General features: G+C 36.7%; 1 protein-coding gene across 1 annotated transcript in view; it reads right to left on the bottom strand.

The window, feature by feature from the left end:
* The window catches only part of LOC110027135 (THO complex subunit 3), a 47,635-nt gene that overhangs the window by 26,515 nt on the left and 5,708 nt on the right, over positions 1 to 15,412 (bottom strand). Inside the window, exons 3-7 of the mRNA XM_020728438.1 lie at positions 13,970 to 14,099; positions 13,155 to 13,246; positions 4,531 to 4,599; positions 4,181 to 4,238; positions 3,944 to 4,043 (exon numbers count right to left, since the gene is read on the bottom strand). Coding sequence (XP_020584097.1) covers positions 3,944 to 4,043; positions 4,181 to 4,238; positions 4,531 to 4,599; positions 13,155 to 13,246; positions 13,970 to 14,099 — 449 coding nt within the window. The remainder of the gene's footprint in view (positions 1 to 3,943; positions 4,044 to 4,180; positions 4,239 to 4,530; positions 4,600 to 13,154; positions 13,247 to 13,969; positions 14,100 to 15,412) is intronic.

The following is a 15,412-nucleotide window of genomic DNA, read 5'->3' as shown; positions in this document are numbered from 1 at the left end:
GTTTTGAAGCCACCTTTTAATAAGCAAACAGAAATCCATATGGAAAAATTTTGCAAGCAAGACATCTAGGATAAAATCTCAATTGATTGTGTCAAAAGCATTTTTTATATCAAGTTTCATCACCATATTGCCACCCCTGCATTTCTTATCTAAATCTTCAATGAATTCCTGAGCTAACAAGATGTTATCAGTAATATCTCTACATTTGATGAAGGCAGATTGTTGAGGAGAGATAAAAGTAGATAAGTGAGGTTGCAACCTGCCAACCATAATTTTACTGATAACTTTGGAAATGACAGAGGTTTGCCAAATAGGCCTAAAACGATCCCAACTGCATTTTTGGTCACCTTTAGCTATTAGAACAATAAGAGAAGAACAAAAAAATTTGCAAGGGTTTTCTCTAGTGAAAATGCTTTGAATAGCGAGAGTGACTTATCTCTTAATAATAGGACAGCATTTAACATAAAACTTAGAAGATAAACAATCGGGCCCCTGCAGCCTTATTTTCATTGATATCCTAGAAAGCATTCTGGACATCTGATCTCATTGAAAAGTCCTACCCTTTGAAATTCCTTGAAGATAATATTTCTTAACTGCATTTTTGGTCACCTTTAGCTATTAGAACAATAAGAGAAGAACAAAAAAATTTGCAAGGGTTTTCTCTAGTGAAAATGCTTTGAATAGCGAGAGTGACTTATCTCTTAATAATAGGACAGCATTTAACATAAAACTTAGAAGATAAACAATCGAGCCCCTGCAGCCTTATTTTCATTGATATCCTAGAAAGCATTCTGAATTTCATCCTCAGAAGGAGGGTAGCACAAAGAGAGCTTGGAAATGTACTGGTTCTCCTCAAGAAAGAGAGTGTGATCAACCGGAGTAAGCTTCAAAGTAGAATCAAATAAAAGAGTGAAGTAATGAACTACATATTACCAATATCAATTGGCTCTGTGATCCAACCCCCGCTAGCGTCTTTGATCCTGAGTCTGGCATTCAGATTTCTCCTGTGTTTAATAATTGCATGAAAATTCGTTGTGTTTCTATCCCTATCCTTAAAATAAATATCATTAGCTTTTTGTTGTAAAAAGTTTTCCTCAATATTGATAGCCTCAAGTAGGTGCTTATGAGTTGAAATTAAATCATCAGCAACATCGAAATTATTAGAAACCTGGGATTCCAAAAAATCAGCCTTAAGTTTGGCCTCCGTAACCTTGTGATGTATGTTACCAAAAGTTAACCAATTTCAATCCCTAAGGTGGGATGAAACCTTTTTGTGAAGTTGTCAAAGCAAGTACCACGTGCTTCCAGCCCCATTGAAATTTCATGCCTGACAAACGGGACTAAGAAAAGTGCCATGAGAAATTCAAATATTTAAAAATCTGAATTTATATTTGGTAGGGGTGCTAAGAAAGCCAAAGATAACAGAATTGGATTATGAACAGAAACTGTATGATTTAGATGTTGCACTTGTGAAATATTGTACTAATTAAGCAAGAAACAATTACCCAAGAATCGGTTTAGCCTCTGAAAAATGAGCCCTCTCCTCCAAGTAAATGGATTACTAGAATAGCCCAGATCTTAAAGACCTACATCAGTAAGCTTATAACAAAATCTACTTATAAGAGAGATATCACATTTACCACCACCCTTCTTTTCAAAAGGTTCATGACCATGTTAAAATCTCCACCTACAAACCAACTATCAGACAAAGTATCTCCAATAGCAGCTAATTGAGACCAGAGAGCAAGTTTATGATACAAGGAACATCCGGTATACACAAAAGTATCCCAAATCCTCCATTTTAAAAGAAACAAGAACGAATTGATCATCAACTTGAGCAATAGATAAGGTAATGTTAGGTTTCCAAAAAACCCAAATCTTATTATTGGAATTACAATAATCATTGTAGCATTCGAATTCCCTCAGAATATTGTCTCTATTGACTGAGACAAGTGGTTTAAGCATAGCAAAAATAGAGAGCTTATGGGCCAAATATAAATGTTTGAGCCTATTAAGGGAGTGGGGGTCCGCCACTCCCCTAATATTTCACACCATAAAATCAAACATTATGAATCGGCCCGCCCTTCCTAGATTTAGTAAAGGTGTGTTGTTCTCCACCCGAATGATATTTATCCTTTGAAAAAAGAGTGGTGTTCCCCTCAATATTTTTGAGTGGCGTAGCAAGGAATCATTTTTTTTCTTCCCTCGTTTGTTATAGGTTCGTCGAATATTCCATTCATTTTCTAAAATTATAGTTGCATCTTTCAAGAGCACACCCGGATCAGTAGTGGTATCATTGAGAGAGAGTTTGTCTTACATACCTGAGGCTTCCTTAGGAAGATGAGGAACTTCAAAGCCCTCTTGTTGATCGGACAGAACAATTTCCTATGTGAGTAAAGTTTCTTCAGCATTGTTATCAATGGAGTTAGAGGTTACCCAGCTAAAAAACTATCCGGCATCACATCAATTATAGAAGTAGAGACAGTATTGTCACGGGGGTCTCCGGTATCAGTAAGTTGATTATAGGTGTCAATGTAGGTAGAAATGGCATTTAGAGGAGGGAGAGTGGAAAGGAGAGTGGGTGGCGATTCAACCATGTTTTCAATAGATAGTGTGTTTCACTCCGGGGTAGAGCAAGGGCAAGTGTGAATAGAGGCAGAGGACCAAGAAACATTTTTACTCTGAGGTTTTAAATGCGAGTGAAGATGTTGACATTGAGAATGAGAGTGTCCAAACATACGGTAGTGAGAGCAGTAAGATTGTTCCAGCTCCACCTGTTGTCAAAAACCCTGGTGTTGCGATCCAATCCAGATCTCTTCCGGAAAGGGTAAAATAAGGTCTCGTTCAATCAAAATTCTAACTTCAAAAGGGCGACTCAGATTAAATGTAGGAATATCAGTTTTCAGGGGTTTAACATAAATCGCAGCTAGGGAATAAAAGAGCTCATGATTGAAGAGATGGAATTTCAGACCCGGGAAGCGCAAACATACAGGGATGGTAGGAGGTTCAGTGTGAGGATCAAAATCTACAGTCCATTTTAAATTTTTTATCACACGATTATCTATTTTAAAATTTTCATCCGGAGGTTCAGTGTGACGATTATCTATTTGTGTAAAATTTTCATCACAAATAAATGAGCATAGTCTTCATCATTTGATAACTGTATAAAAATATACCTACCATCCAGTTTACCAATCTTTCATTCCCCTTTGAGACGCATTTGCTCAAAATCTTTTTGAATTGCATCGAGTTTAGGGTTTCCATAGAGGAACTTACCAGCTAGGGTCAACCGGAAGGATAAAGCTAATGCGGAAACTTCAGCATCAGAGAGAAAGAGCGCAGGCTTACCATTTTTATAGGATATTTTTTTGAGAAAACCGGTGTCAACACCAAGCTCTAAAGTGTTATGGAAGAGTTGCAAGAGCATACACGATTTAGGAGCATGGTGGGAACGTCCCGAGGCCATAAACCAAAACCAAAGAGGAAAAGAGGGGAAGAGAAACGAAGAGAAGCGAAGGGAAGAGCAGGGAGGAGAAGAGTTAACGTGATTTTCCATGGAAATGCCACAGGGAGAAGAAACCCCAGCGGAATATATATATATAAAGTGTGTGTGTGTGTTATTCTTAGTTATATATATCATTCCCAAGGGCCGCATAGCCTTCATGTCCTAGCCAAAATGAGGGTACAGAGAAGATACAACCGTGAGGGAGCGGAACACGTTGTCGGGTACAAGTTGAGATCAAGAAGCATCCAATGGGCAAAAATTTAAACAACCAAATCTAAACCAGGTGCTTTAAAAAAATACAATCTGATCTTTTCAGATATAACCAAAAGGCTTCAAAACTAAATCAGCACAGAACTTCAAAGATTTTGTGCTTTTTCTCTGTTCTATATCATAGACAACATGACATTTTGTACCTAATATCGAAACATATAGAAGTACCTTCCCATTGGATCAATGGCAATACAATAGCAACCAGCTGTGTGAGCCACTAAGGTGTGAAGAATCTTCAAAGATGGATAGGCAAGCACCTCAACAGTTCCTGAAAAATGCTACCATGCCAACTAAGAAAATTTAAGAAAGAGACTTGCGTACTAAATCTGATAAATATTTCCATTTTATCAATAATGTTATTAATTGCATTCTTCAAGAAAAATAAGAAATGCACAAAATTGTCACCATTTCCGGTTGTAAGAAAAAATAGCTCTCCAGTTGTATTCCATGCAATCTCATTTACCTGTGAGCAGGTCAAACATAGAAAGCATTCTCAGTTTCTTAAAGAAAGAAACCAAGCCTTTTAAGTCTTAATTAAAAAAGAATGATTAAACATATCTAAAGATCTTGAACCATTGCGCAGAAAATCAAACAGAAATGAAACATCTACGTCTAAATAATTTCAAAAACTCCAGGTAAACCAAGCTAAGAAAAAAGCACACCCACAGAAAATAACTGTTTAGAAGCATAACAGCATATTTAAGCAAACTAATTCAAAAAAATCACAAAGAAAGAAAACTTTAAAAGAAGATCACCTCATAATTGAACTTTCGCCTGTGAATTGGCTTGAACTTCCTAACATCCAATATTGTTAATTCATCCTCCTGCAACAAAACAGCATCAATCAGACATAATAAAAGAAGAGCTTCCATCGTGGCAGTAAAATTTTCGGTGTTAAAAAGAGACAAATAATGCAAAACAAAAATCAAAAGAAATTCCCAAGAAAATATATTGACTAGAATATATTATTAAAGCTATGACAAGACATTTCCATTTAAAGCCAAAAAATATTTCTTTCCAGCTTACGCTTTCTTTGCAGAGCTAGACTAGGCTTTGAGAAAGAACTAGCTTAATCACATTGATATTAGTGTATTTTAGAACTCAGAATGCAATTTCTCCATGTAACAGACAATATAAGTGGAAGAACTGATTGACGCAGGAGTGATCCCGTTTCCGAAGGATTCCATGGGATTCTGCGCGGACCCAAGGGTTTCGCAGGTTCCTCAATCCAAAAGCTTGCTACAGTACCGCAGGGAGCCAATCCCGTGGGGAGCTGTCTGCAATCCTTGCTACTATGCCACGAATTTTTTTGGCTCGAACTTGTCCAAGAGGGTCGGTCGAAATTTCCTCTTCGTGGATTTCCCTCCTATTTGAAACGGGGCCCACTATCTTTACCCTAGGACTATATATTTGTTAATTTTGCATGTTTATGCCATTTTTCATTTGTTTGTATTGGGACAGCCACTAGCATCACTTCGTCCCTGTCAGTGTTGAATCATAAAGTTTCAGATGGTGCTTCGGTTGTATCTTGATCTCCATGTGTTGATTATCTTCCGTATCCCTTGTCGCATCCCTCTCGCTTCACTACCACACCTTCCTTCTCATTACAACTGCCCCGACAGCAGTACTATTTTTTATTTTTCTGCAGTTCCTAGTCGTTAAGTAGTCCTCCAGCCCCAGGACGGTCTTCCTTTGGCTATCCAACAGTTCAACGCCTGCCCTGCTACTGCCGCTGTCATTCCCGCTTGTTGCCGCCAACAAGAAGCAACCGTTCCTTACTGTATTTTCAGTTCCAGCCACCAGGTCATTTGTTTCTCTCATTTCAATTTGCTGCCTTTTCCGCAACTCCTCCCCTTAGCTGCTAACGTCCTCCCACTTGCTGCTGCAATCCATGATTGTCTTTTTAAGCGGGTTCGTTGTTGTCCATCCCCTCCTCTTCGTTATCGCCACCTTCCAAACCCTCCTAAATCACCACAACCAACACCATCCTGAGATCTCACCCTAGTTTGAGTGTTTGTGTTGTGTCTGTTACTATTTAAGATTTTTGGGTGTCGTATCATTGTATTTTTCTTTTCAAGTGTGTTTGTTGTAACTGTCTCTATTTGCTTTCAGTAATATTTTTTTGTTTTTCAATTGGGGTTAACTCAGGTATTATTTAGTATCAGAGCGAATCAAACCCTAATCCTATCCTAAGTTTCTAATACCTGCCAAACCCAAACCTATGTCCATGTCCCCAGACAAAATTTTCCCCTCCTTTCCACTCAAATCATCCATACACCCTATATCATCCCTATGCAGCCTCTTCCACATACCCAAACCCCAACTCCTAACCACGCCACCACCGAGACAAGTGTCAGATGTCAATCAAAAGTTTACTATGAAAGATATACATCGACAACTCCGTCGAGTGCTACAATAGCTTGATAAAATTGAGGAAAGTAGATCATCCAATGGGATCACAAGAACTTTAATCGATTACAAAGGTGAATTGTCTATTAGAGGATAAAGAGATGAAATACATATTAGAGATTACAGAGATGAAGAGGCTCTACTCAAAAAAATTGACTTGATGTATCTAAGAAGCCAGGATTTTGAGATAACAGTTGATTTACCACATTTTAACGGTCACTTGGATCCAGAAAAATTTGGGTGGCTTCAGATCAAAGACTTTTTCTTTGAGTACAACGATGTCCCACCGGACAAAATGGCAAAACTAAACACCAGTAAGTTTAAGAGGAGTGAATTATTTTGGAAGCAAAATTTGAAACATCTACGCCAGCGTGAGGGAAAATGCAAGATCACTATTTAGTTCAAGACAAAACGAGAGACATAGTGCTAGTACCTACCAGCTCACTACAGACTGAATGTTCAAACACCAGCTTCAAAATTGAAGACCACAACATCAGGCGACCACCACAACTTGCATGCAAGGTTCAACCCCAGGATCTTATGTCAAGAGTATATAGGGAAACATCCAAGTAGACCCCGCCGGAGGAGAAACTGATTCGAAGTAAGGAACAAATAGAGCACGCCAGTATTCTTAAATATGTCTAAGTCAAAAAAGTGTTTTAAGTGTCACAGATCTGGGCATATTGAATCAAATTGTACAATCAGGGGAACAATACTTTATGGATCAAAGAGTGGTTAATGAAATGGATAAAGACACAGTAGACACGGAAGAGAGTGATGACACAAAAGAAGAGTACCAGCCACTAGTCAATGAGGAAGAGACGCGTCAATCTAGTTGAACCCATGAGAGAGATTCCAACTAAGTTGACAGTAATTGTTTTAAAAGATAGTGAGTCTAATAAAATGGGTGTTCACGCAGAGTATGAAATTGTAATACCTCGAACTACATTTTTGCAGGCTTTCAAAGAAGCATCAACAATATTGACATTGGAGGACTAAATCGGATATGAGTTTGATGAGTCGATACTAGATAAAGAGCAATTTCAGATAAGAATATTTCAGCCTTTTTATATATACAGTCTACCTCCTGAGTTGCACCTACTGAGGGAGGTCCAATTAATTAGAGATGAGAAAATTTTGAGTTAGTTTTGGAAGACGGTAGAGTCATTTTGGTATTAATATCAGTTCAACGGTATACCCACCGAAAGCTGATTCGGCAAAATGGATGAACCACAGTGTTAGAAATTGCCTTAGGAGCTTGGCAAGAAAGAACATTCTACAATGGGATCAAGGTCCTTTTAGAGAAAAGAAGAAGATGCATCTCCTTAGTGTTTACCATTCAGTATGGCCCTAGTCTGCCATATATTTCATCCCAATGTTGATTCCACCTGACATACTTATTTATCTGACACATCCAGTAGAATACAAGTGGGAGGAGCAGATTATAGATTTACATATTCGGGATTTGGCTCGTGAGAATATACATCGTTATACAATTTCAACTCAGGTTGTGCCTAGAGAAAATGAATATTTATTTTATATGATTGTGTTTTGGAATGTTCATGCCTGCAAAAATGACTTGCTTGGAAATTATGTCATTTCTGATACCTTTAATGGAGTTGACCTAACCACTACGAAAAAACAGAAGCTTTGACAAATGAGGTCGAAGCTCTTTCAAGCCCGAGAGACTAACGCAAGAGCTTCTTACAAAGCATTATTCCGCAACTCCATCCCCTAAATGATGTAAGCCTTACTACTATATTGTTGAGAGCCGATCCTGCTGAGTGCTATCTGCAATCCCTGCTACAATGATGCGGGATTTTTTTGGCTCAAAACGGTCCAGGAGGGTCAGTCGACACTTTCTCTTTGTGAATTTCCCTCCTATTTGAAATTGGGGCCACTCTTCTTTACCCCAGGACTATATATTTATTATTTATACGTGTTTAAGCAATTTTTCATGTGTTTTATATCGAGAAAGTCATTGTATCTCTTCTTCTCTTTGAGGGTTTTATCATAGGATTTCATGTGGTGTTTCGGTTGTATCTTGGTCTCCAGGTGGTGATTATCTTCCTTATCCCTTCCTGCATCTATCTGGCTTCGCTATCACGCCTTCCTCCTCGCTGCAGCTGCCTCGACACCAATCTCTTTATTGTTTTTTTTTCTGCATTTTATCGCGATCAAGCCATCCTTCTCGCTTTCACACCCCATGACAACCCTTCTTTGGTTGTCCCGCAGTCTCACGTCTTCCTGGCAGCTGCCACTATCATTCATGCTCATTGTTGTCGCCCGAAATAGTCGTTCCCGACCTTTTTTGTCGTTCCAGCCACCTGGTCAAGTGTTTCTCTAATTCCAGATTGTTGTCATTTCAGCAACTCCTCCCCTTCACTGCCAATGTCCTCCTCCCTTGTTGTCGTAACCCAAGACTGCCCTTGCAAGCTGGATCGCAGTTGTCAGCCCCTCCTTTTTCCTGCATCGATTGTATCATAGGATTTCAGGTGGTGCTTCGATTGTACCTTGGTCTCCAGGTGGTGATTATCTTCCCTATCCCTTCCTGCATCCATCTGGCTTCACTACCACGCCTTCCTCCTCGCTGCAGCTGCCCTGACAACGATCTCTTTATTGCTTTTCCTACAGTTCATCGCCATCAAGCCATCTTTCTCGCTGTCACACCCCCATGACAACCCTCCTTTGTTGTTTCGCAGTCTCAAGCCTTCCCGGCAGCTGCCACAATCATTCATGCTCATTGTTGTCACCCGAAAATAGTCGTTCCTGATCATTTTTTGTCGTTCCAGCCACCTGTTCAGGTGTTTCTCTCATTCCAGATTGTTGTCATTTCAGCAACTCCTCCCCTTCACTGCCAATGTCCTCCTCCCTTGTTGTCGTAACCCAAGACTGCCCTTGCAAGCTGGGATTCGCAGTTGTCCGGCCCCTCCTCTTTGCTACCGCCACCTTCCAAACCCTTGTCGATCACCAACACAACCCCAATATCCCACTTTAGTTTGAGTATTCATGTCGTATTCGTTGCTATTTCAAATTTTGGGTTTCAATTCGCAGTTGTTCGGCCCCTCCTCTTTGTTACCGCCACCTTCCAACCCTTGTCGATCACCAACACAACCCCAAGATCCCACTTTAGTTTGAGTATTTATGTCGTATTCGTTGCTATTTCAAATTTTGGGTTTCGTGTCGTTGTATTTTTTCTTTCAAGTGTGTTAGTTGCTACTCCCTATCTGCTTTCAATAATAATATTTATTTTTCTATTTTGATTTGTGTTAACTCTAATATCAACCCTAATTAGAGTTTGGTGCACATGAAGCAATCGTAATTTCATGCAAGATGAACGTCATGTGCGGTGTCGAGTGCAATGTACGAGTGAGACAAAGGAGAAGAGGCAACTGCAACATCTAATGTGCGGGAAAGAGACAGCCAACGAGCCAAACAGCCCAAACCAATAACAATTGAAGTAAATGATATTTCTATTTGTTTCAAAACTAATTATCTTGAAAAAAAAATTATTAAATATTAATATTAGGTTTTACATGATAATGTCACAAATCAAAGAATAAATAATATTTGAATCGAAAAATTAGAAGAGATCAAAATTATTGATTTTGCAAGAAGAAAAAAGACGGATTAAAGTAAAAGTTTTAATCGTAACTCTTTTAATTTTTTTTAGATACACAAATCTAGAGCAAGTATAAATTGAAGAAACATTTCATAATTTGATTGGAAGACAATAGTAGATTTGGTATTAGTAATTATAGATTGAGCAATTGGAATGATCATTGATTGAGCAAATGAAGAAAAAAAAACTGAGGAATGCAAAATTTATAAGATACATAAATTAAAGTATAATAAGAAGAATTAAATGTTATTTTCTAGAAATAACACCTTTAATTTTATGATTAGGTGATTTGATCAAAGTTAAATTGAAGTCGTGGAAAAGAAAGTCAACAAAGTTTATCAAGGAATCATATTATAAAGTGAAACAGGTGAGTAATTACTATCTACCTGTACTAATTTTTTTTTTTATTATTTTTAAAATACATTCATAATTTGCCAAGAGTTGACCATGATAGTATAGATAAAATTAAATGAATGTTTAAAATTAAAAAATAAACATTTCATTTATTATATTCACACTAAAACTTTAACATATGTTTCAATAATTGAAGAAATTAGATGAAAATCAAATAAAAGAAATGTATAAATCAATCACAAGAATGGCACCCTTATGGTACTAGTTAGGGACGCTACTACACAAATGCACAAAAATGAAAAGAAAAATGTTTAAAACAAAAATAAAAAAAGAAAATAGAAATAGATGTATCCTAATTAGTATAATATTTTAGAGTGTGTCCCTAAGATGACTTAAATAAAATATAGAAGCCTAAAATTTTTAATAAAATTAAATTTTAATATTTAGTCATTTTTTTAACAGCATGCATATCAGGGCAAGTGCTTAAAAATTCAGTACACAGTAGAACAGTAATTATTCAGTAAGTTGATATATATTATATCATTTTATATAACTGCTTCTTACAAAAAAAAATCCACTAAACTAAATGACAGATGAGAGAAAATTTATTTACATAAGAAAATGAGCCACTGAAAAATAAATAAAAGGTATTGTGGCTTGTTTTAAAATTTCATATTTAAGAAAATTATTGTATGAACTTGATTTGATTTTCTTCATATATGTGAATTGGATGTGATTTAGAAATATTAATGTTTAGTAGCACTTAACTGTCTAGATTAAATTTTGAATTATTGTAAAAGTTAGACTGGCGTGACTCTATCGTCCGACGATTTGATCTTGTCTAAGTAATTCCAAGCTCCAAGGTCAAATCGTAATACCCAAACCAAATACAAAAACTTTCCAAGCTCACAAATGTATTATATTAAACCTCTCAAGATGGATAAAGCAGTCACTTCAAATCTTATAAAGGGTAATTTGGTTTGCGTAAAAAAAGTAGTGCAATTAAAATGAGATATATTTTGACGGTTTTAAAGTTGTTTGTTTGTAGGTAAAATAAAGTAAAATAACTTCAATATAAAACCCAACGATGATGAGGCAACCGGCAGGCAGCAGGTGATAGCTAATGGCAGGCATCACTGGCATGATGGCGCGAGTTATAGGCAACGAGTGATGACAGAAGCAACAACGAGTGGAGACAAACGGTGGTCGCGGCAGCGACATGAAGAGAACTTGTACGATGAATTTTAAAATGAGCCAAACCGGCTTTGTTTTAAAATCACTTAATATGAACTAAAGGGTGTGTTTCAAATGCACAAAATCTTACACCACAATTCTCTTTCCTCCAATCAGTTGCTAAAAATTTGCAAATCCTACACTTGCTTTGGATTACCCCAATAATACAAACAAGTAAACAGAGCCTAAAGTAATAGTGCATCCATTTTTAAATTATAGTAAGACAGTAATTTCACTCACTTCTAACTACATTTTAATGAGAATTGAATGATTATGCAGTGTGATCCAGATTGTTGCAAATACCTTAAAACCAGTTGTATGGTCAACCCAATTTGTCGGGTCATGGTGGCAGTATCAAGCACCAAAAGTAACAAAATAAAACTTAGTTAAACTTTTTAAATCGGTGAAATTGTTTTTAGTTGTTGGTTTATTTAAGGTCTGTTTGGGGCAGCTGCAGCAGTTTGAAGAAGCCGAGATGTTGCTAAAGAAAAAACTGCAATTAAAAAAACTGCGGTGGCTATTACAAATTTTTTTTCTCGAAAAATTCATACTGCAATTTTCTAGCAGCTATCACAAATAATCAGGCGTGGTGGGAAAACGCAGCTTTCAGCTGCAGCTTTTCAGAACGCAGACAAAAACGTAGTTTTGCTAAACTGAAAAAATTGAGGTGTGTCGCCGCACCGCCTCCCCAAACACACTCTTAACCTCACAAAAATGGAGCTATGAAAAAATTTAATAACATAATAAAGTATATGCAACCCCCCAAAACATAAATAATGCCTGAAGCTAGCAGCGTAGGGTCCATGGCCAGTCTCGGTTTGTAGCCCATTTTCAGAAATAATTTAATTGAAGCTACATTGCCAAAAAAAAAGTAACTGAAACGCAAGAAATAAAGCCATGCAAAGATATTAAAGTCAATGAAAATGACAGAATATATACACCTGGATAAAAATTGTAGACAACATAAATCAGGAGAAAGAATGTAGCGCTAAAGCCATGCAAAGATATTACAGTCAATGAAAATGACAGAATATATACACCTGGATGAAAATTGTTGACAACATAAATCAGGAGAAAGAATGTAGCGCTAAAAAACAACTTGCAATGAATTGGCCTTGTAGATAAAGTACATGAAGTGGATGAAGGGAAAAAAACAAAATCAATTTCAGACTAGTTATAAGCTCTCAAAAGCATTAACCGCGCCTAAACTAGATATCAATACCAGTTGTCTTCTTCACAGGAATAAAATGAAGAAAAAAATACATGCTAGACCAACCAGATCAACAATATGTTCCATACAAGATGAATACAACATTCTATATCCTCCTTTTCAATGCTTGGAAAAGAAAAGATTATGAGAGTTTCTTTTCTCATACACAAACAACCAAATAACAAAATAACAAACGTGAATTCCTCTGAAGTCTAGATTGTTTCTGCATCTACAGGTTGATTTTTCAAATAAAATATTATGCTTTTTGTTTTTTTCAAAGAGATAAACAGCTAACATGAGAAGTTTTTTCCTTCTACTACGTGTTATCATAAATTACAAACTTATTATATATTCCCTATTCACATAATTTGATATTTATCTTCAATAATCCTCAAAATATTTTATGTTATGTACAATTTAGTGCACTGCTTAAATATTCCCTGCTCTTTGCTCCCCTTTTCTCCCCTGCTGGAGTAGAAGCAGACTTCTAATTTTTTACATCACTAAAACTACATGAAAAAATATTAAACAAGACTTGTCATCTCAATTACCTTGTTTCCAACAGCCAGGTGTGTGCCATCAGGTTTGTACGTAATATTGATGTTTTCTCCACTGAGTTCAGCCTGTTGAGAGCATTTTCCACCTAGAGAATCAGAAGTTAGTCTAAAACATAAGCCTTTAAGAGATGAATATTTAGGAATTAGAAAATATTTCTTTTCTGGACAAATTTACAAGCATAATGAATTGAGTATACTGGTTCTTTATACACTTTTAAAAAAAAAAGAATAAAGAGCTTTAGATGGATAAGAATGAAGATAATTGAATACTACATTTATTCATTATCCGCCTAAATAAATAAGGCATCAACCAGGCTTGATGGCTATGACAGGGAAAAAACAAAACATGTATCCATTATATACCCAAGTAAATAAGTTATGAGCATGACCTTGGCAATGATTTGAAGCTTTTTTTTAAATATTTTATATGCGCTTATATAGGCCCACAGATGCACAACAAAAATAACAACAACAAAGCCTTAATCCCACTAGGCTCACACATGCAAGTGAAAACAAAATTAAATTTAATAATGGAACTTAGGGAGCCAATGTATAAATGGCCTAACATCATGAACTTATACTAACCTTAGGACTAATTATAATAATGCATATAGAACCAATGAAACCAACTAAAACTATTGCATCAACAGGTTAGTATGTGAAATTTTAAACATCACATACATGCAGTGTGAGTTCATAATGCAAAAAAAAGACAATTTCTTTAAGCATTATCATAGAGCATAGTATATTAAGATAACCAAAACACAACCTATTAACAAAGGGTGGGTATAATAATGTAGTTCACTTACTTCGAGCATCCCAGAGACGGACAGTTTTATCTCCTGCCGCTGTCGCAAGTAAATCAGTATGCCTAGGGTCCCAACACAGTTGATCAACACTATCTGTGTGCCCTTTCAGTTCAATATCTTTCACTTTCCCCTACAATAGAGCAAACTAAATCTAAACTGAGACTAGTACACAACATCATCATGTTCAATTTGTCCATAATCATCCTTAACATTCAACGGAAAATCTGATGGTAAAAATTAAAAGGTTTAATATGTAAATTGCCTCTACAACAGCAACAAAAAAATAACTATACTTTTAAAATCAAATGCCTACGATCGTAATCAAAGAAAATTCCATCAAAATGATTGTGATTCATATAACTTTAACTACTTTATTGCTTCTAGTGTAAGAGCTATAATGTTGTCCAAGATAACTCAAAAAAAAAGTTATCGAGAAGAAACAGAAAGAATGAAAACTCCTTTTTTCAGCTTACTAAAAAGTAGTGCTGATAAAGGAAAACATATCTAACAATTCCTCAAGTTTCACAATTTGAAGTTCCACCTATGGTTCAAAGATGTGCCATTTGACAGCTCATGAGCTCCTCCATCTAAAAACTACTTTTTTAAATTACATTAAGAATAATAATAATAATAAGTGAAATAGTCCAGAGCATTAAAATAATATCCGTCCACAGCATCAAATATATAGGGGTGCATACATGAACAGAAAAAAATATATAAAATTTTATAAAATCCTTAGCGCCAAGTGTTGCATCAATTTTTAATGTCACGAGTGTAGGGTGTCCACCTGCATGACACAGGATAGCTTACGGTTTGTCCGTAACATCTGATAGTTCAGACACCCACCCAAGACTTTTTTGGCTTTTTGGCACATGTTGAGGGACACGTAGCCAGGGTCACCCTATTAGGCTTTGATTTTCGCCTAGGCGAAGGTCGGTCGGCATTTAGCATGTCGGACGACTTCGATCGGGTCGAAGAATATTATTTGACGCGTCACGCGCGAAATAAACTTAAATTGGCTCGACAGCGAAATTGTCCAGATGAGCCCGGATGACGAAATGGACCACGTGAGTGTGTCCGGAACGTCGATTTCACCTATAAATGATGTCCATTTCGCTACGGCTTCGCAGGCGGGGTGAAAATATGCGAATTATCATTTTGGGCCCGATTATCGAAAAACTCCAAATGACCCTGAACGACGAAACGGACCACGTCAGTCCGTCTGAAACGTCGATTTTAGCCAAGAAGGACGTCCACTTCATCGTGAGGACGTGTATGGGTGAATAATACGCGAATGATAATTATAATAATATAATAATTTATTATTATATAATATAATATATTATATATATTATTATATATAAAAAACTCACGCATGCCTCCTCTCCCCCCCTATCGCACGTGAATAGATTGCGAACCCTAGCGTCGTCACCCCCCTGCCCG

This window comes from Phalaenopsis equestris, unplaced genomic scaffold (genome assembly GCF_001263595.1).
Source record: "Phalaenopsis equestris unplaced genomic scaffold, ASM126359v1 Scaffold000414, whole genome shotgun sequence".
NCBI classification, from domain to species: domain Eukaryota; kingdom Viridiplantae; phylum Streptophyta; class Magnoliopsida; order Asparagales; family Orchidaceae; genus Phalaenopsis; species Phalaenopsis equestris.
This window is presented reverse-complemented; position numbering and strand designations above follow the sequence as displayed.